This window comes from Colius striatus, chromosome 10 (assembly GCF_028858725.1).
Source record: "Colius striatus isolate bColStr4 chromosome 10, bColStr4.1.hap1, whole genome shotgun sequence".
Lineage (NCBI taxonomy): Eukaryota > Metazoa > Chordata > Aves > Coliiformes > Coliidae > Colius > Colius striatus.
The window spans coordinates 26,380,259-26,402,900 of record NC_084768.1 but is presented as its reverse complement, the minus strand read 5'-3'; the positions used below and the strand labels follow the sequence as shown (position 1 = coordinate 26,402,900).

At 37.9% G+C, this 22,642-nt stretch overlaps 1 protein-coding gene across 2 annotated transcripts in view; it reads left to right on the top strand.

The window, feature by feature from the left end:
* The first annotated feature begins 93 nt into the window (after positions 1-93).
* The window catches only part of OSBPL9 (oxysterol binding protein like 9), a 61,192-nt gene continuing 38,643 nt past the window's right edge, over positions 94-22,642 (top strand). For both annotated transcript variants that reach the window (XM_062003263.1, XM_062003262.1), the window contains exons 1-3: positions 94-291; positions 9,760-9,810; positions 14,284-14,362. In XM_062003263.1, coding sequence (XP_061859247.1) covers positions 181-291; positions 9,760-9,810; positions 14,284-14,362 — 241 coding nt within the window. In that variant the 5' untranslated portion in view covers positions 94-180. The remainder of the gene's footprint in view (positions 292-9,759; positions 9,811-14,283; positions 14,363-22,642) is intronic.

The following is a 22,642-nucleotide window of genomic DNA, read 5'->3' as shown; positions in this document are numbered from 1 at the left end:
GCGGCGGCGCGCACAGACCGCGCCCCTTCCCCGCCCGGCCCCGGGGGAAGTGTGGCCTCCGGGCCCGCCCCCTCGCTGCGTGCTCCGCCCCTCCCCGCCCGGCGGCCGCCGTGTCTCTCCCCTGCTCCCCTCACCGAACGGGCGGTGTGTGTGTGTGGTGGTGCCGGTTCGGTGCCTAAGATGGCGTCTATCATGGAGGGCCCGCTGAGCAAATGGACCAATGTCATGAAGGGCTGGCAGTACCGCTGGTTCGTGCTGGACTATAACGCCGGACTCCTCTCTTACTACACGGTGAGGGGCAGCGGCGGGCCGGCGGGCGGGCGAGAAGCCGGGAGAGCGGCAGAGGCGCAGGGTGGGGGCGGGGAGGGGACTCGGGCGGTGTGAGTGCTCGGGCGGCCAATGGGGAAGGAGGAGGCGGCGGGAGCAGCCAATGGGGCGGCCCCGCAGGGAGATTTATCGATGGGGGCGAGCGGCGTTGTTATTGTTGGCGGCCGGCGCGGGGGGGAGAACGGCTCCGGGGCGGGGTCGCGGGGCGGGAGCGGCCGTAGCCCCTTCGCGGAGAGTTCTCCGGTCAGCGGTGTCTCTGGGGCCGGCGTCGCCCGTGGGGTCTCGGAAGCCGTAGGTGGTTCCCGCATACCCCCCGGGGCTTCACACCCACCTCTGGGCGGGCGGGGACCGCTCTGCCCCGGGGGAGTGGGGCCGGCCCTTTCGCTTCGGGTGGCCCAGACGCTTGTTCGGGGTTAGCCTCCCTGTCCTGCGCCTCACTGTCTCAGCGCCCTCCTCTCTGTCCAGCGGAAACTTGTCCCGATTTAGCCGCCCTGCCCGGGCGGCGGGCCCGTGGCGGTGTCGCCTTCCCGGGCGGTTCGTCTCGAGCAGCGCTCCTCTCTGTCACCCCTTGTCCGAGGGCCGCGGCCACATTAGCGCAGCCCACCCCGAGCTGGCTGCATCAGCGACACGTCGGTTCTCTGAGACCGACTTTTCTGTCGAGGACTTCCGACGAACTTTTTAAGTGCAGTGTGTTAAGAAACTCCCTTTTTTTTTCATAACCACTGACAGGTCCTGACTTGCTGCCTTGTTCAGCCCCTTATGAAACCACGAGAATTAAGTTACAAATACATTTGAAAAAATACATTTGTACCCTTATTTTCAAGGATATGCCCTTAAATGAGTATATGAACCACGTGCTTAGACAAGTTTTTCTTAGCATGAAGCAATTACTGTTAGTGTGTCAGTCTGGATAAAGCATGTACAAATGTAACCAATAGTAAAATGTAGTGGATTTACAGCAAATACTTTAATTTGGAGTATCATGCTATCTGTGAAGGTATATTCATACAGAAGCATTGCATGGTAACTTTTGTTTTCTCCTACATCTGAATTTTCAGTGCTACTATGAGAGAGTAGGGCTCTCTCCAGACCCAGGTGTTTATGAGGCTCTTAGCGTAAAAGACTTTCAAACGCTTTTGGTTCATATAAGTTCAAAATCCCTCAGCAGGAATATGGATAGAGAAATAAAAGTGGTTTTATAGTTGCTTTTTAATGGCCGTTCAAATCTCATCTGTTTGCCTGAGGTGAATTAGTGAATGTAATCTAAGTAGAGGTCCAAGGTGCAAAGTCATTTAATATTCAGCTACAGAAATGGAAACATTTGCTGATGACTAGTATTTATGGTAATAATTCTGGTTATTGCAGTGAGTTTCATTCTTCATCTGTTGAATGAAAGTAAGTTCTTACATTATTTCCTATGATTAGATATCCCTACATATGCATTGCACTTTTATTTTGTATGATTTGTTTTCTGTTATGAGAAGGACTTTCAGTGCACAAGTTTAAAAACCATTTTTTTAAACTACCTATCATAAAAACTTCAAATTGACTTGGAGAAATCACATCCTCTGTGTGCCTTTACCATTAAAAAAACCTCTTGCAGTTAACGTATATTTTAGAATGCTTTCCTTGTCTATGTGCTATATTTTCTGCACGTGTGTCTGTAAAGTACATGTTTTGCTGTTTTCTACACATCTGAATTAATTCTTGTAGCTAAGGGTGTGTATCATATTGAACTTAAGCTAGTGGAAGACTGGCTGCCAAAAGAACTAGGCCTTCAGCACGCATGCTACTTTGTGTGTGCTGGCATGATTACTCATGGGGTGGTAAGGTCAGCTGGCACAAGGGTTTGGAAGATAATTCAAATCAAGTCCCAGTTGACCATTTGCCTCACAAATACTAATATTAGCATTGAGAGGGTAGTGGGATATTGTTTCCTTCAGTTTTAGAGTAAAAACTCTTGTTTATAAGGTTGTGGTACATAAGCAAGGTTCATTTGAAATGTCAGCAGGCTCGGGGGCTTTGTTTATGTGGGGAAATGGCCTGTATATGTAGACTTGTATTTTGAATTCGAGCCTTATTTGACATGTAGATAGGGCTGTGTTCTCATTCCCTCTGAGGGAATGTTGTCCATTGTTGTTGTTCATCCCCTAGAAGCTAGTTTCAGTCTGAAGCAATATAGTTGCTTTCCTCTGCTTGTTTAAGTGTCATTGAATGATATTTTTTTTGAGCCTGAAACTGGGTGGGGTAGGCTGGGATTGTTTGATGTGCAATCTGGAAAAAGCTTTGCTGATATGAAGAGATTACAGTTAACTGATTGCCTGCTCATCACCACTTGAAAACTCCCGAGCCTATTGCAATCCAGAAATGCAGGATGCAGTTCCTCCAGTAGATCCAGTAGCCGATTAACTTTTGGCAGAAACTGTGGAAAACTGCATAGTAATAACTACTGATGCAGCTGAACTTTCCATCAGAGCTAAATCCAGAAACATGTTTCTTCATAGGTGTGTCTTTGTATTGTTGTATGTAGACTTCTTTGGTAGCAACTTAAAATAGACTGCAGAAAAGTACCCTTAATGTGGAGTGAACGTTGACACAGAGTTAGTGTGCGATAGCATTGCACTTGGAGTGGGGGGGGAAACACCTAAATTAGTATATTTTGTCTTTTGGTAAAATGAATAGGATCATAGAATGGTAGGGGTTTGAAAGGACCTTTAGAGATCATCCAGTCCAACTCCACTGCAGAAGCAGGTTCACCTAGATCAGGTCACATAGGAACATGTCCAGGCGTGTCTTGAAGACCTCATCAGAAGCAAATTGATTCAATCAAATTTACATTTCTGACATGATTAGAACTTTAAAGGAGCACGGCAAAAGATTTTACGTCAAGTTGTTCAGTCTTGTGTGTATTTCTTCCTTTCTTCTTAATTGTGTTGCAGTGAACACTAGTAGTACTACTTGTGTGAATGCAGATGTTTCTCGTGCATTTCCAAGTTGTATTGCAGAGGTTTTTTACAATGCTAAATTGTTTGCCTTTTCCCCTACTTCTTCTGTGTTTCATGGTTTTTTTCCCTTTCAGAGTAGAAATGTACAACCTCAGATTTACTTACAAGTACATTAAAAAAATTATTTATGAATGATATGTTTTAGAGAGTGTGATCTGGACTTGACATCCAAATATTATCTTTACATGGTTTTGCTTGAATAAATGTTTGTCTGATATTGGTAAATACTAACTTTTTTCTTTTTCTTTTTTTTTGAAGAGCAAAAAATGAAATAATGACTGTGTGGCATTTTATTATCAGTTTGACCAATGATTTTCCAAAATATGTCTTTTTCCCAGCAATATGCTTTCATTTGTGAATCCACCAATATTTTCTCTTGAGAGTATAGTACATGTAGGTCTACTGAAGCATTGTGGGTTTTTTTCATTGTGTAGTCGGTTGTACTGACAATGTTTAGCAGAAAAGTCTCAAAGTGGCTCATTTCTGCCTTCTGCTGGCACAGGAGCTGTAAAATCATTCTGTAATCTGGATTACAGCTGAAAAATAACTTTCTGTTGATTTTGGTTTTTTTCTGAATTTGTTCTGTCATTTATTGTTTGCATGTCAGTATAGAAATGTGTGTTGGCATTATACTGGAAGATAGCATGAAGATAAAGAAATGGCAGGGAGGAAGGAGAAGTTGAAGGCAATTTTCCTTCTATTTGTGTTTTCTGGCAGAAGTGCTGTCCTAAATACACTATAGCCTTGATTACCCTTGGGAGTCCTGTGGAAACAGTCCAAAGAACCCCTCAAGATTGAGAATCCAATTTAAATTCTTTTTTTAAGTGTACTCTTTAAATAAATATTGTATTATTTTTTTAATCGTATAGTAAATTGAAAGCAGAACTAGCGTAGCTATGCAAACAATGCTAAAACCAGGGCCAGTAGATAGGAAGGTCAGTTCCTTAAAGTATTTTTAAACTTTGTGGATATTTGACATATGGTGATATTGAAAGAAGAACTGTTCAAAATGCTGTAGACTTAAACAGCTGCCTTGTGTAGTTAATGAGGGTTGCAACCCCCCCCCCCCCGTTATGTATGACAACTCTGTAATGTGTATTCTTGAATAAAAACTAGATAGCCTCCCATCATCTTACTTGTTCTTGCACCAACAGATGCCTGAAGAATAGATTTAAATGCTTAAATATTCTGTTGTTTCATTAATCACTCCATCAAACTGTATTTAAAACATATGCTGGTTGAATGCTTTCAGGATAAAAATATGTGCAAAAACAGTTTTTAGGAGGAAGCAGTCGTGGTGGTAGTGTAAAAATATTTTTACCCTCGTTTTTTTTAAAAGATATTGAGGAACTGCTTGGAAATTGTACGATGCAGAGACCGAGGAAGGGGACTTAAAGTTTGCAGCAGTTTCATGAACCTTTGGTGGTGAACTGAAAATTAATCTTATTAACTTGATTTCAAGTTATTCCTTTGAAACTGGAGTGATGGCTCAGTGCCTCTGTGGTAGAGACTTTTAGTTCAATGTGTTTTCCTGTTTTTTCCAAGCACAGTTTCTCAATCAACAGCTGTGGAAAAATGCAAGGAAAACAGGAAAAAAAATCCATCTGCTTTTGCACAAACATGCGCTTTGAGGCCTCTGCTTTCCAGTCTCAGCTGAGGTGATACCTTTTCCTGGAATAATTTGATCTGTGACACGCACTACAAACAGTTCAGAAAATCTAATAAAACCAGACAAAGCTATAAGCAAACTAAGTATAATAATAAAAAGAATTCTGAATTTGCAGACATGGGATGCTTATGATGAAACATTAAATTGGGTTTTGTACATAGTTCTAACTTTGTATCTCAGGTTTTGATGCACTGGGTAAATTGTTATAGGATTATCATTTAAGCAGTTGGTTCCTCTTTAGTAGGCTATGAGTCTAGCTTTAGGTCTCCTAATAGTTGATCATCACTTTGCAGTGCACGTTATTGGCATTTCTGATCATATATAAATGTACTGTGCCCGTTCTTTTTTTTTGTGTGTGTCAAAAAGTATTTGGTGGGTTAATTTTTTCCTGGTGCTCTGAACTGCATAGCATCTGTCCTCTCAAAGCCAGACATGTTGTCAGCTCCATTAGTTTCCTGAAGAGTAGTTGGGTGCTCCTATAGGATCTAGATCAAGATGGTCACAGTTTGGCCAATCAGAAGAGTACAGATCATGTGCTCACTGTGGATCCAAAGAAAACCAGTTCAGGACTAAATCCATTCATTTACCTGAAAAATCTCATCTGTTGCATGTTTTTTGTATTTTCTTTATAAGGTGTGCAAAATAAACCTCTCAGCAATCTAGAAGATCGATTTCTGTTGTTAAATTACAATTTAAGATTTCTAGCTATTTAAAAGTCTTTCCTCAGTGCAGACTGGGAACGGGAGCAGTTGAGCTGAGTCTAATAACCTAATGAATTGTCAGGTGAGAGACACAATTTAATGAATAAGTTTCAAACAAAATAACTTAGAATTATATGATGTGAACTTTTAATAGCAATTGCAAATCTATAAATATAAAAAGATCAACATAATGATCAGATACACAGTCTTGTTGCAGGTAGAGGCTGTTTAGTCTGTAGCTGTACTTCTTGGGGAAGAGGCTGAAGGGAGAATCCTATGATTGTGCTGTATATTTTGCACCTTGATCCTATTAAGGCCTCTCATGTATTATTTTTTTGTGAGATTCTATGAGCAGTGTAGTGCTTTTCTATATCAGGAACCATAAATTGTTGTCTTACCTTCTTCAGATATTGGGGTTACATGAGCCCCAGTGGCATCCTCAGTTATTCCTGCAGTGTTTTGGTTTCTGCTGTATGACTGCATCCACAAAAGTCAAAGCTTTAGCTACAGAAACAATATGGCTGTTAGATGCTGTTCCTGTGCTCAAGGAGGCCCTCCTCTGAGACTGGGGTGTGCCTTGCAAGGAAACTAGAAGAATCATGGGCCAGGGACAGCATGCAAGTTTTAAAGTTGTTGGGGTTTATTTCTGCTTGAAAAAATGAGGGCTGCCTTAGCATTTAGTGAGTCTGATGGCTGTTATTGAAAGTGGTCCAAACTAAGCTGTAGATATAGTTAAACTGCAAAAATCACTGTTTATAAATAGGGCTTGTTCCAGGTTCTTCATCCCTAATGGGAAATAAATGTCATAAGTGGTTTTGCTCATCTGTGTACTTGTGTTAGAGAATTCTTTGGCAGCACTGTGTGAGTTAAAAATGTACCTCTTCAAGATCTGTGCAGTTCGGCACAAACAGAATATGTGCCTGAGAAGTTTTGGAGGCAGGGAGCAACTGAGTTTTATATTGAAACTTTAAACTTTTCATGCAAGAGCTAAACCTCAAATGAAATAGTAATAGTTCTAAAGATGGAGGGCTGCAGGCCTTTGGGGGGATTAGGATTGTAATTTTCTTTTGTTGTTTTTAATTAGACTCAGGCATTATTTTAATTTCTCTAAAAAGCTGTAGGTTACCTGAGATACCTTCTGTATTTGATTAACTTCACTTTTTGGATGTAAAAAAGAAATCAATAAAGGCCACATTGTTTTGGGAGATGCCTGTATTCCCCCTGCAGTAATACAGTATAGCTTATTTAAGTTCTAGAAATTTTTATTTGAGTTTCAGGTGAAATTTATCTCTTGTTGCCATCCTCTTGTAACTTATTCAAGTCCATTATCATCAGAAGCAGTACCCTGTGTATTGAAAACGTCATTTTGTCTGGTTATAAAACTGATCACTGAAAGAAAGATAGCTACATATTAGAACTTTAAATACAAAAGGAAAGTAAAATGTGACTTTTTCATTAGCCATTCAGAGATGTCTTCCTGCCATGTGAGATTTTGTTCAGTCAAATGGAGCCATTCCTCAGAACAGTTATGGGGTGGCTCTTTTTTAATCCAGGGATGCTTGATCAAGTGTAGAACGTATTGGATACGTATTGGATATAATTTTGACCAAAGGATGAACCATAATGCTCTAAGGGGAAGGTGAAGTTGTCTGAAATGTCAGCTGAGTTATTTATAAAGCACTCTCCTGTAGCAATCAGAAAAAAATGCTATATTTTGATGACAGAATAGAGCACGATGTGTGATGATAAGCTGCATGCTTTAGTGCACAGGGACTGCAGATACTGGAATGATAGATACTTATTCCATTTAGGTAGAATAAATTAGATTTACTGTTTCATTGTAATTGGTATTAACCAATTCAAGCTGTTTCTGAAGATGGCAAAATTGTGTGTATGTAGGACCACACTCTGTACTTGTGAATTATCTTGTGAATATTTTTGTAGACCAAGAATGTTATAATGTTTAAACTTGATTTGCATGCCATTAAAATGGTGTAACAGAAAAAGGAAGACTTTTACATCATCCTCTGTAGTTGAGTTGATAGTCAATCTGTACAGTGGAAATCAAGGTGGTTGGGCATCTGCCTTCCCTTGCATTAGGACTAGCTCTCATCTTCCTGCACTTAGGCCTGGTGTGTGTGATCCAGACAATCAGATCTGCTAGGTTTCTTTCAGCTGCTACAGAGTTGCATCCTCAGTCCTCGTTGTCTGCAAAGACAAAGCCAATATTTCTTGTTGAAACCGCCAGAGGGAGTGAGAAGCTCTCAGGAGTTTTCTCCCATTTTAGGAGAACTCTCAAGGCAGTGAATATAAAGAATAAAAGTGTACTCTAGTGGGATGTGTCTCAAATATGTACAATTTCTGATAGGAAATTATTGAAGTAATTATCTTTCTAGATACTTTCTTGGTTTCAAGCTTAAAGAAATAATAATAATTTAAAAAAAAATCAAAAAATTCTTCCTATGTAAAAGTTTTAATTCAGGAAATTTACAAATAAATTATATATCTGCAGAATACATTATGGATGTACTGCTGGTCTTCCATTTCATTTTGACCAGCTAGCATGTATTCATGTGAAAACAAGTAGATTAGTACTGATGGTTTCTAACATTGAGAAGACAACTCGTAGCAATTAGGGACTGAATTGGGAGATTTAGCAAAAACATACCTTTATTTGAAGCTATCACTGATATTTTAAAATTGTCTCTAGTGAATAGGACTTACTATGACTGCTTTGTGCTTTCCTTGGATCTCAAGATATGTAACAGATGAAAAATAATTTGTTGCTGTTAAGACTGATAGGTCTTGTGCCTGCCTTTTTTTTTTTCCCCACTGTGGTACTTACAAGATTCCATTATCTAATGGCTTCAGTGAATATAAGGCTGCTCATAATCACATCAATATATTGTCTGGATGGAATTGTTATGATACTGTTGGAGAGAAGTGGATATTTCAGAAGATAAACGCAAGTTAATACATTCATAAGACACAAGTGATAGCTGTGTTTGCATGACTTGAAAGAATGTATGAATATTTGGATGGTAAGAGAGAATAGGCTGTATTAGATAAGAGTACCTTTGCAGATGAAGCTACAATGTCATGTAATTTATCATTTAAAAAACAGAAAAAAGACAGAAAGTGTGTGTATGTAGTTAAAAAACCAGGGAATGTTTTGCGTCTAACAGAAAATGGAGTGTTTAGGATGACTGAAATGTTTTCTTTCTTTATCTAAAAGGCTTTGCATGTGTGCTTCTTGGGCTTTGCCAACATTGGCAAAAAGTTACAGACAGATCTACTGGAGTCAGTGCTGGGAACAGCTGAAAGTTTGAGATATCACCAGAGGTGAATTGGCCATTTAGAATTGCCTCTTTGGGACTTAGAGGTGTTTTCCCCTGGAATTTCCTTGTCAGTGCTTCAAACAGATAAGAAATAAAACATTCAGCAATTTATCTGCAAGATGGGCTGGACTACAGGTTTGAGCACTGGTTATGGATGTAAGAATCCTGTTCTGGGCTCTTACTGCTTAAATGGCTGTAAACATAACTTCTCTTACTGTTGTGATGAAAACAGGCTGTGCTATCTAGTGAGTAGACATAGAAACCCGTCTAAACATGAAATTTGTATCTGTATAGAAAGATATGGGAAGCTTTCTGACGGATATAATTCCATTTGTGCAGTTTTGTCTGAACAGCAGGATTTTGCTATATGGACACTTTTCTGAGAACAGGAGAGAAAGGAGGAAGATGTAAATCAATATACTGCCTTTTTTTTTATCTTTTAATTCTTTCCTTCACTTGTTTTTACTTTCTGCAATGGTATGGACTTCTAGGTGTGCAGCTTCTAAATATTTCCTTAAGGTATCCACAACATTTCTTGAAGTGGGATATTGTATTCTTGTTTTTGGAAGCAGAAGTTGCACCTCATTTAAACAGTCGATAAAACTTTATACAAAAATGCTGCATTCTTTTCTCAATTGCTTTGAATAACAAACTTTCTTCTTGCAAACTCATACTGTATTTGTTAATCCAATGATCTGGTTTTTTTTTTTCTGTTTCAGTCAAAAGACAAAATGATGAGAGGATCGCGCCGAGGGTGTGTTAGACTCAGGGTAAGTGTCATTTTATTCAGTTCTTGATGACTTGCTATGTAATATGGCCTAACAGAGAGAACTGCAAGGAGACTTTTGAGGTTTAGGCTCTATTCCTGACTCTGCAAAATACTGAAATAGTGAAAGTATTTAAAGTGTGAGAAATGCTGATGTTGTTTTTGCAGAATTAGAAAAGAAATGAAGACAAAGAATTGGGTTTTTCCTGTTATCCATTTCTGTATAGTATTAATTGGCGAACTGGCCTTGTTCCTTTTGTGTAGTGTAAATCAGTGAATTGGCCCAGGGACTGTTATCTGTTTCTGTGTAGCAACTAACATCTGTTTGTTTTAAGTGTTAATTAAAGTTTCAATCTTAGGACTGTGGGGGGAATCTACGATAGGATACAAAAACCAGACATCCTCTGGGGAGGATATTTAGGCGCCTCGAGAAGTTGTAAATCTCGGAGTACCTAATCGATGAGGAAACAAGGGAGGGACCTTGCGGCCAGGACAGGCAATAAAAAGCCGAATATTGTACCTGTCAGGTGTGCCTACTAGCTAGGACACCTGCTCTTGCAAGAATGCTTAATAAAAGTGCTTCACTGCAGAGTATGACCTGAGTCTTTTGTGAGAAAGCTTGTTATGTTTCTCACAAAAGTAAGAAAACATTAGAGATCAAATGACATGCTGGACTAATTACATTCTACAATGTTATGTATTGTATAAAAATGTTATACATTTTATACATTGTATAAAGAAGCATTTTACGACAGAATAAGATAGGTTAGTAGAAGCACACTATGAAAAAATTGCTATTTGCAGTCTCATTTCTTTTTGTGTGGAGATATGTAAGTGGATGTATAGATGTTCGGTACCTACAGAACTCATTGCAAAAATGCTTCCTTCTGTCCTTCAGATTTGCTTTCATCCTCTGTGTCCTCCATTCTGACAGTTTGAACACTCCCACTTGACTGTGCTTGAGCTTAGTGAAACACAGAGAAATAGAAAGGGAAAGAAGAACACAGCAGGGAAAGTTTGTGAAATATTATCTGGGAGGGGTACAGACTGGGGAAACAGAAGTAAGGAGGTGGATAGTGGGAAAACTGTGTTACCTGTTTGAAGTACTCTGGCTTGGGACATTTAACCTTGAGTGCTGCTGTTGCGTCTTGAAATAACAGTACTGATGTGAGGTAGGAATGCTGTGATGTCTTTGCACATGCCCAGTTTCTGTCTTGTGGTCATGCATGTACCAAAAATATTTCTTGTACAAGTTCCTTTTCTGTATATTGTACCATTCCTCATAGAATCTCTGCTTCCAATATGCAGCAGCCCTGTGCAGAACTGATGCAAATAGGGGGAAGGAGTCAGGAGGATAATGGGTATGAATGTGAGCATTTTGCCTCTCAAAAAGAAGTATAGGGAAAGTGATCTGTGGTCTGACAAACAATTTAATGAGTTTTGCAGCAGAACTCTGGTTCTTGCAGTCATTCCTTCTGTACTCCTTTGTTACTCCTTTCTAGTCTTTTTGTGGGTCTAGTAAAGGGGTACCTGTAGCCTTTTGAGACTCATACAGGGAATCTTCATTCACTTGGATTCCAGGTGACTTTTTTTTACACCTTCCCTTGTTTAATGTATTGATATATTAATTTAGAATTTCTTTAAAGGTAATGTAAACTCAAACCACTGTATAGAACATGACATTCCCAAAGTTTCATGAGAATGTGTTTTGCATTGTGCAGAAAAATTTAGTCTGAAAAACTATGCCTGCTTTAATAGCATTGTGAACCTGTCAATATGAAGGTTGGCCTCAGCCTGCAAGTGTAGGTAATATTAAAAGTGAACAATCTGTTCAATTGCATGATCCATCTTTGTATGTATTTAACATAAACCAATCCCTTTCTTTTCTCCCATCTGCCATTATCCCATCCGAAATTACCCTTTGGAGTTTTCTGAAGATTTGCTGACTCCTCCATCCTTCCTCTGAATGTGTGGGGTTGAAGGGGTTTTTTTGTGAGGGTGAAAGGCATCTTTCTGTTTTCTGATTTTTGGATAGCAGCTCTTCTGGCAGATGACAGTGATACTGATAGCTGAACAGATGGGCTTCTGCAGTCTGAAATTCTATCAAAGATGTTTTCTGTTTAGTAATTGTTGGTTTGTAACTGTAGGTGTGAACATAAACAAACACGTAATTTAAGCATTTTGGCTACAATACTTCCTTTTTTCTTGAATAGATTTTTAAGAGCTTTTTCCTCACCTTTTTACACTTGATACATGTGTTTCATAAACTTGAATTTCCACCTTCAAATTCTTTTGTTCACTGTCATGATATACTTAGGAAGCTGTGTTCTTAACGGTGTCTGTCATCTGTACTGTGCTTAAGTCCCATTTAAGTTTTCTGGAATACACACTTAAACTTTCACCCTCTACTTTTCCTTTTACTTGTTGATATTTGCATGACAAAATAAGCACAACAACTTCTTTACTGTAAGGATGAGGAAACCCTGGCACAGGCTGCCCAGAGAGGGTGTGGGGTCTCCTTCTCTGGAAATTTCCAAACCCAGCTAGATATGTTCCTGTGCCCCCTGATCTAGGGGAACCTGCTTTAGCAGGGGGCTGGACTAGATGATCTCTGGAGATCTCTTCCAACCCCTAACGTTCTCTAATTCTGTGATTTTCTATGCTTACGCTCACACCTTTTGCCTTAGTATTGCAATTAGACCATGTGCACCTTGTAATGAGATCACAGTGACATGCTCTTCCTGCTTCTCAGTTTCCTCCCACCACTTACAATGGAGGCAGGATTAAACTGTCCTAGTTTGACCTTTTTAGCCTTACATTAGTTTTACCTATATTTGCTGAGGGGAAGTCTTGGTCATGTTCTTAGTGTCTGACTTAGATTTTTTAGATATAGCTTGTGAGGAGAACGATGTTGTACAACTTGCAGTGATCTTTTGATTTAATGTGTAGCAAAACATGTACTTGAAATGCCAGACACTTTTTACCTGATGGTACATTTTTAAAAAAGAATTCATGCTGGCCTATCATGTCATGTCATTGGCACACTGCGTGATTACCAGATAGTCTCCAAATGTAATAGCTAGTTTACTATTTGTTGTTATGTCCTGGCACTTAAAAGTATTCAGATTTTTACTGGCTTGGGTGCACTTTTTAGATGTCTCTTTTGTAGTGATCACAGAACTGTCCTTGAAAAGCCTATATGGAAGATATTCCTTTGGAGTAGTTAAGTGATACATTGTTGGCAGTGGAGTGGGGGGAAAAAAAACCCACCCAACAGTTTGGAGCTATCCTTTCCTGTTGTATAGATTTGAGTTACTTATTCCTTCTGCTCAACCTTGTGGTGCCTGTTGATAGTCTGAGCTCCATACATGAGTACCATTGTCCAGAAACCTCATATAAGGGGTATGAAGAGTGTTTGAGAATAAAATTGGTTCAGATCCCTCTGCTACTACGTCTGTACCAAAACAATTCTTAAGTTTTTGCCAGCCCAATGTAAACCTGACCCCTTAGTCTGCAGTTGCTGTATGATACATGGCTGAATGAAGTGAAGCACTTAGAGCTGACTCACAAGCACTTGTATTGCTGTTATTTGCTATTTACTTGGACAGTATGGGCAGAATTTACCCTTTAAATCTGTGCACTTTCCAGTGATGCCTTTCTGTTTTGTGGGAGGGAGAAGGATGAAACAGATTCTGATGCTGTGACTCTTAGAGAAGAGAAGCTGAGTAAATCCATTGGTGATTTTTTAACTAAATGTTATCATTTGTTGGAGTTCATGGAATGGTTTGTTTTCAGTGTTTTCTCCTGGGTAAAACTATTATTTATTAAGTGTTGAGGATAGGAGTAAGAAGCAAAGATGTGGATGGATTTGTAAATAGCTGAGCACAGGTGGCCTTTAATTCTATAATTTATTCGCATTTCCTGCTAATAATTCATAAGGAATTATAATACAAAGCTAGCTCTTTCGATATATCCTGTTGACTTACTGTTACTATTTACTTAGGAACTGAAAATTAGATCATGCAATGTACCAGTGAAGTGAGATGATGGGCTAAATTCATTCTGCTAGAATGCTTTATTTTTGTTTATAGACTGGTAGAGAAAATCAGGTCAAGAGCTTCTTTTTGTAGAGTGTCTATGAATTACTATTTTTATACGTGGAAAGTACTTATAAAATATTCCCACTCTTTAAAATACAAGTTGGAATGTAGTAGAAAACTACTTACTGTAACAATGCTGTAGTGTAAAACCACCTTCATTACAAAAATAAAAGATGCATATTAATAGCCAGAAAATCAGTTTTACAAATAATTACTGGTTTATTCTGTAACTCAAAACAGAGAATCTCTCTGCTCTTTGCTGTACACAGTTTGTTTCTAATTTGTCAATGCTTTTTAAATTCCAGTGGTGTAGTGATAGAGTGTATGCTGCTGATGTCACTGCTTGCCTTATCAGGATTTTGTTCTTTGTTTCACAGGGAGCTGTGATTGGTATAGACGATGAGGACGACAGCACCTTCACAATAACTGTTGATCAGAAAACCTTCCATTTTCAGGGTGAGCTAAAAGAAGAGATTGTTTTTTTCTTATAATAGATTCCACTTGTATTTGATGGATGCTTTAAAATGTTTGGCAACAGAACAGCATGAATGAGCACACTGAGAATATTCTGGATACAGAGGTGCTGCAGGTTAGGCAAGGAGTTACATCTGCAGTGGATACATATGTGCTAGAAACAGACTGCAGCTCTGGCAGAATTTGGAGATTAAAAATGTAAAGAATAAATCACTCAAGGGGAGAAAATAATGGGCTTCTGATTATGGGTTTCGCTTACAAAACGTTTTTGATCTTCTTTATCAAGATACAATTGTGCATTTCTGTATGAAGAGAATCAAGACTGGTCTGAAGGTTGCAATTTGTATCCAAATAGAACTTAATGCTCAATTATGAGGAGACTAGAGGCAACATTTGGCTTAAAGGTGGAGCTTTGCTTCAAGATTTACCAGCTTGCATTCATTTCATCTACATTTCTGTCTCTTGTCTGCCAGTCACCATTTTTCTGCTATTATCCTTTTATTCACTTTTACTAATACCAATGCCATCTGCCACTGCTATGTTTCGTCATTGCATGCTATGGTTCACCGGTAGAAAGGGTAAGGTACTATATAATTGTAATATAATTACTCCTTAAATTATTTTATCTGCAGCAGTAAGACTAAATACTGGGATAATATTGACTAGAGAATTTCTCTTTTCTGAATGTTAAAATTGTAGGGAAGTGTAATGAAAATATTTTTCAACTAACATTTGTTAGTCCTTTGCTTTTCCTCTAAAATACAGTGACTAAATCATTTAATTGCTTTGCATAGCTCTGGAAGCTGTAAATATCCAAGAAGCACAGTTGCATTTGAGCAGTCGTATTAGTTTGTATAAAATGGAAGAATTCTATAACCTGTATTATACTGTACACATTTTAAAATCAATGATTTGGAAATGGGAGTTGTCATTAACACTGCTGCATTTGTGAGACTACTTCTAATGATAAATATTAATTGTACACCATATTGTCACTGGCATCTGTATTCCTTGTGCTACAGTTCTTAAATGCTGCTGCTGTACTCTGGCTTTTTACTGCATTAAGCCTCATAAATGTACCTTCATAACGCTGAGCTTACAGTAATACTTAAACCTACTTTTCCCAAGGATAACTGATAAAATGCAAGGTAATTGCTAATGCAGTAATGGAATGCTGTACTATGGCAATCTTTCAGTACTCTGAAGCTAAATACTGCTGAATATTTGAGAGCTTGATACAGGTAAATCTAGAAATATTTTGTCTTAGTAACTAAAGATATACCTTTTAAAATACATCTTATTTGCAGTGATTTCTTGTATGCCATATTCTCTTTTGGGCAGTCAGATGTCTTAAAAGAAGACTGATAGAATTTGATACAAGTAATGTTCTGCTTTAAGTAATATTGATAATTTTTGAACACCAGTTTTGTCACATAAAATCTTATGCTTTATAATCTCAATTTATATGCATTTCATATCAGGTCAGGATTTGTGTGTGCTCCTTTAGTGTAGAACTAAGATCTTGTACACTATTTTCTGTATTATGTTTTTTCTGTTACCATATTATGAAGAAAACATTTCCAATATCCAGCAAATTGTAATGATACAAGCACGGTGTTAATGAATTAATATGTGTCTGTAATGTGAAAATGTAAAAAGACAGGTATAAATTATTAGTGCTGGGATATTTCAGTATAAAAGAGTTCTTTGCAACTGTAGCTCTTACTGTCACTGTGAATGTATTCTCACCTCATGCAACCCTTATCATGTGTAAATAGAATGTTCATTATATTAAATTCTGCATTACATAGACTTTAATTTGTGTGAAATATAGGTCACTGTCAGTCATGAATGGTGAATGGCTAATAATGTAAATACTACAAAATGTGTTCTGAGATTACATAGGATATGTGGAACAGATTCTGTGAATAATTCAAGAAAACGTGTAGTATTCCTATTTTTTTTCTAAGATTTTCTTAATATGTGATCCGGACGCAGCTTTTATTTTGTGAGACTCATAGCTAAATACATTCATCCTTTATAAAAAGAGAATGCTGCAGAAATGTCAACTTTTAAAAATATGCAATCTCTTCCTTCTTATTGCCTTCCTTCATTCTCAAAGATCGTCAGGGATCTAAACAACCTGGAGCCTACTTAGGAAGACGATGTAACTTTAAAAATACCAAGATTTCAAAGATCTGCTGACCTGTGTGTAAGTTAGAGTCCTGTCTGCAGTGGAACAGTTTGTCTTTCAGGCTGCAAAAGAAAGATGTTGTCATGTACCCAGACTTCAAGTACTTATTGGTGAAGACTTCAGTCTCTTTGACCTCTGTAGAATTTTGCTGACAGGCAGGGATTGAATTTGGAAAAAGAAGGAAAAACTCCATACTGAATTAATTCATTATTTCTTAATGTCCTTTGCTCAGAATTGCACATCTAGAACGCTAGATAGATCGTCTAATGTTCTAGATGTGTAAGTAATGACATGAAGGGCAAATAAGTAATTTAAAGATGTCTGACCAACTGCTCACAGGGATGTGGTTCCCTGTGTGTGTGTATGTGTTGTAACTGAATTTCCAAAGCGCTAAATCTCCAGCATACCCAACTAAGAATTGGCTGTCACTCAGTCTTCTTAAATTCTGAGTCTTTCTACACAGATTATATTTGGTTACTGTCTGTGACAGTCTCCCTCTATTCTGTTCACAACCGTGCTTGCTAGTGGCCATCCCTGTGTTGAACATTAGGAAAAGTTTACAAGTTTTTATTACAAAGAAAATGTAGGTTTTGGATGGTGGCTGCATACATTTCCAATAGTATACTTAGTACCTGGATATAAAGGGAAGAAGTAATTTAAGAAATATGGGCAATAAAACAAACAATGTGTTTTGAGTTTACTATCAGCTTAATTTTAGCTTTGCCAGAATGCCCAGCAGATTTTTTCCCTTTATTTTATTCTTGAGTATGTTTGTATTAATACCTGTTCATACTGGATGGGAAAGGGAAGAGCAGAATATCCACAGAAATTTTTAAATAGATATAAAAGTAATATATTTCATCTCCCTATTTGTCCTTGTTTGGTCATGCTGTATATACACTTTCATGGCTTGATTCTAAGGCTTCTGAATTAGTTAGAACTCCAAGCACTCCCTCATGAGTTTGTTCAGGTTAGATACAAAAATCCATTGAAGTTGCTGCAAGACATTTGATATAATGCTCCTAGCCTAATGTACCTTTCTGTCAGGAAGCTCTTTCTTGATAATTTATTTTTTTTCTTCCTGCAATACATGAGCCTGTTCTAAATGTTCCATAACCTTCAAACATTGTGGGTTTGTTGTTTTGGTTTTTTGGTTATTTTCTTTTAACATCTTCATATAATCACCTAGCCCTTCCCATTTGGAAAGTCAGTTCTTCTGTCTCTCTGCTCTTTCTGCTTGCTCTTTGCTTTCACTCAGAAGGCTACTCTTTCTGCTCAGTGGGATGCTCATGGCTTAAATTCAAGAGTGGGAACATGAGGTTCAAGATAGTCCATCATGGATATTGCTGCTGCCTTTATATCTGAATTGCTGGCTAACCTGAAGCAACAATGCCTTTTATTTGATCTGAAATATTTCACTAAACACACATTGAACGCAGAAACAATAAGTCAGATTTTGAAACTCCACCTGAAAACCCAACTCATTTTTACAGCCTGCAGCACGGTTCCTTGGAAGGCAAATCAGTCTTGTCTCTACTGGTTTGTGTAATAAAGGTCTGAAAGACTGGAAGCAGTCCAGTGAATTGATCTAAGATGATTCTGCTTTAGCTTTTGTCTTTCTTTTCCTATTCCTGCCACAAAAGTATCTGAGAGATGAAGCATGAATACCACCGTGCAACTTATTCTCCTGTTACATGAAGGCTGTCATCTCGTAAGAGTAGATTTCTCCTTCTTCTCCACCCTGTCCCAGTTTCTAGCTCAATTTATGACTGCCTACCATCCCAGCTGAGCAAAGAGGGAGATGTGCACAGTGACTGATTGCCTTAATGTTACAAGAGCAGGGAATTTGTGTTAGCGTGATACATAGCTATTACCAAGGATGTATTGGGGTCCACAGAGGCCTTAGCTGCTGAAGAGATTTTGAGATATTAAGTGTTTGTATCAAGTATCAAAATTCAAGTGTAATGGCTTTAGACCTGCATTTCACCACTACTTGGGGAAACAGTCAATATTTATAGTCTTCTAAAAAACTATAACATTTTCCACCAAATAGATGACAGGAAGCTGATTGCCCTTGTGGTATAAAGAGGCACTTTTATCCATCAGATTACTCAGTTTAATATTGATTCATAAATTGCAGCCTTTTTTTTTTTTCCCCCGGAAGTTTTGAGATCTTTCTTAATTTAATATTGAAAAATGCCTAGGAAGAAATTTTGGGGTGAAATACTGGTCTGTGCTGGTTTCCTCAGTGATGTGTATAACTGCTGTGACTACATCATTTGTCCTAAGCTAACATATTTCGGGCTCTTTTGGGGCTCTAGGTATGCTGCAATAATGAATTCCTCTATGCTATGCTCAATGGTGGTTTTATGTTGCAGAAGAGGATGATCAGCTATGTTAAGAGCAAAGCTTCCAGCCTTGTTTCTTCAAACATTTACATCAGAGCTAAACTACCTGTCCTTCTGCACAGAATTCTGGGCTGCATCTGATCCTCCCCCATTGGGCAAAGCTACAAAAATTCCTCTGCAAACCAGAGCTAGGTTTTGCTCTTGCAGTATGATTTTTCTATCTTCCTCTCCCTTCTGTCTACCTCCTTTTTTACTAATGTATTATTCTAATATTTGGAGTAGTTGTAACTTGTGACCAGAATACAGGGAATGGTGCATGGTTGTGCATTTATTACTTTATGCTGTTCTTTCTTTCACTTGCAGCATCCTGTGTTATAATTGCCTAATTATCTAATCATACCATGAGTATGCCATTTTTAATGGGGCTATCTGCATTCACTTTTTATGGTCACATATAAATGCCTCTTGGTTTTCCATTTCCTCAGGTTGAAGTAGCAGATTTCAAAATGTATGTTAAACTTGAGAGTAGAAAAGAAAGTAATGTTATGAAACAATATCTGTGTGATGTATCCAGTTGTTTTCTTTTTTAATTCCTCTGGAAGAAATAGTGTATTCATTGCTTGTTACTTTTGACATCAATATGAAACTATTATCTCAACTGTGTATATATGATTCATGGCAACTATTTTGGAAGGGGAGGAGAGGTCTCAATATAAGGAGGGGAGGGATACTGTGAAGTTCAACACTCTTTTTCCATGTGTTTTAACAAGAAATTCCAAGTAGCAATAAACTTGATTTTGGCCTGTTACATTAAAAATTTATTACTGGCTAAGGAAGATTTTTGTTCTTCTATTTTCTCTTTTTTGCTCAAGCCAAAATATGGTTTCTACCTTAAACTTGTAGTTTCTGAGCTAGTCCAGTGTGATCTGCAATTGCTTTTAAATGCAAACATAACTTGCATTTTCCCCCAAAATATACTATATAAAATATTAATTGGTTTATTAGTGTTTAAATTTTGAGATTCTGCAGTGAAAACCCAGGTACTTGCAGATTGTCCCATGTTCAGGAATGCTTACTTACAAAATTACACACTGTATATGAATTCCTAGGGAGATCTAAGAGCATCTCAATCATATATTTCCTTTGTCACACATTTTCAACCTGAAGATATATTTATGGGCTGATAATAAAGCTTGGTAAAAAAGCTTTGTAGCTTAGGTAACAGTGAAACAGTAGTTTAGTTGGTTTCTCAGGATCACATATTAATTTTACTAATATACTGTACACAGCAGGCCATTTGATGCTTTTTCTTTGGACAAAATTAGACTTTCTCATTCTGTCTTGTGACTGCCCAAGAGTCTTCTGTAGGTAAAGGGAGATCAGGCTGATCAAATGCCTGCAGAACAAAAGGAGAGTTGATTTATATGTGTGGGTGGAGAGTAGCATCACGAGGAAGATTAGCAGAAGGGAGAATAATGACTGTGACAAGTCCAAGGTTATGATGATACAGAGGAAATAAGGTACTGAAACTATATTCAACCTACCAACAGATGTTGATCCTGCCTGTGGTAGTAGGGTATTTGTAAGGAAGGAAAATACAGTGTTTTGGTAGGCTTGTATGAAAGCCTGCTTCACCTTGCATTGTTTTGCTATGGTTTGAAAGGCCTTCAGTGACTTTAAAAAGCCATTTATTTAGCCACAGAACAGCCCTTTGATGTGTGACTTTTCCACCTTACTGGGCACTACTGGTAAAATCTCTCTCCATTGAGATTGGTGGCAAAACCCCCATCGATCTCAATGTAGTCAGAATTTCCCTTCTATAGTCTGGTTATTTGTGTGTAAAGATACTACATTAGTTCTGCACTTAGCTGAGAAAAATCAGTGGAAGTTATGTCAGAATGAAGGCTGCATAATTGACTCTGTGGGTGTAATAGACTTTTTTTTTTACTGAGTTCTATCTGTAAGTAGGTCACAGTGAATGAAAATAAAATACCCATTTCATTTTGTGACAGTGTGATGTATTTATAAGCAATCAAGTGATTTTTTTTTTAAACTGATTCTTGAGATTTTTCTTTCATCCTAATGCCCATGTAGATGCAGGAAAAAAACCCCAAACCCCAGCATGCTAATTCTGAGCTGAGACGTTTTGTATATATTCTGTCTTCCAAGCACAGCTGTGCATGACCTAGAAATGCTAGTGGCAAATGCTGTATCATGGAGCAGAGTTGTTAAACTTGTTTGTATCTAATCTTTAGATGCTATCAAGCTTAGGCTAGAAAAAGTAATCTGTTTTATACTGTACTTCAATGTTTGATATACATTATATAAACATATAATCTCTTAACAACAAAGTAAATATTATAGGAATATAATATGTTTCTATATATAGTAATTTAGGATTACAAAATTTATTCTCCATTTGGGAAATTAATATAAACTGAAAGCATTTAATGTAGTTGCATTTCATTGGCCTTCTTATCATTATAGAATAGAACTTTTTAAAATCACTGCCAATATCTGGCTTGACAGTTTGGGAAATTCAGAGATAAGGAACTGTTTTAGGAGCTATAAAATGTAATTTTTCTCAATTATGGAAATTCTTCAGTAGAAGCAAAGATTCTTGTCTTCAGTGCTTTTTTTTCACTCTGCATTTTTTTCTTTGGTAAAATAATTGCTTCTCTTTCTTTGTACTTCCTTTAGGAAAGAGCAGATTTTTTTTCATGTAAAATGGGCATTAAAATATAAGAGCTCAAGCATATAGATGACAAAAAATGCATGTCTTTAAAGATATGATTGGCATATTATATCTCACTGTAATGCAATTACATATTTTCAAGTATGCTTCTCTAAGTCCTAAATAGGACTGTGATCGTGTTCAGACTCCTGTGGTTGTCTTGGGCATGCCTGAGATATCACAATAAATGATACAGGTATCTTTTGAAGGATGTGCTGTAGGCCCAGAGGAGTGAAAGGTTAAGCATATGGGAAGAAATTGTAATCTGGCTCATAAATTAATTCACAGAATCTTAAGGGTTGGAACAGACCTTGAAAGATCATCTAGTCCAACCCCCCTGCCAGAGCAGGGCCACCTACAGTAGGTGAAAAAAAAAAAGTAGAAATAGCTCAACTGACATAATCATGGTAATTTTGCAATATTTGTGCCATTAATAGTTCCAGCTTCTTGCATACAGCAGTGAATATACAGCTTTATGTGGATTTAGCTGGTTCCAAGTGAACATGTTTACTGTTAAATCGCAGTACCAACTGATTTTAGCACTTAAAGTAGAGAAAAGCACAGTGACTGTTAGTGTTTTCTCAGCTGCAGAGGGCACTGATATTTTTGTGGACAGCTGGTACTCTAGTACAATTGGAATTTCATCTGACAAGGTGACTGTTGCATTAACCTCTCAGATTAAGAACCACAATGAATACTCATGTAGTGTAGTGGGCTCCTCTATTTAATTTCTTTTTCTAATTTGTATTAAAAAACATTAATCACTTCTGAACAACTGAAGTAACAATTTAATGTTTTTTAAATGTCAGATATTTATCATGTAGATGTCTCTGTGTTTCTTATTTGTCTTTTCTAATACGGTGATTCTAGGGTCAACCTAGGAAAAGGTAACTTGTTTCTCTCTCTTGCCCCCTGCCCTTTTCTCTCTAGAAGGTTTTCTAGAAGTTTTGTGTCAGGATAGCAGATGGAAATTTCACAGATAGTGG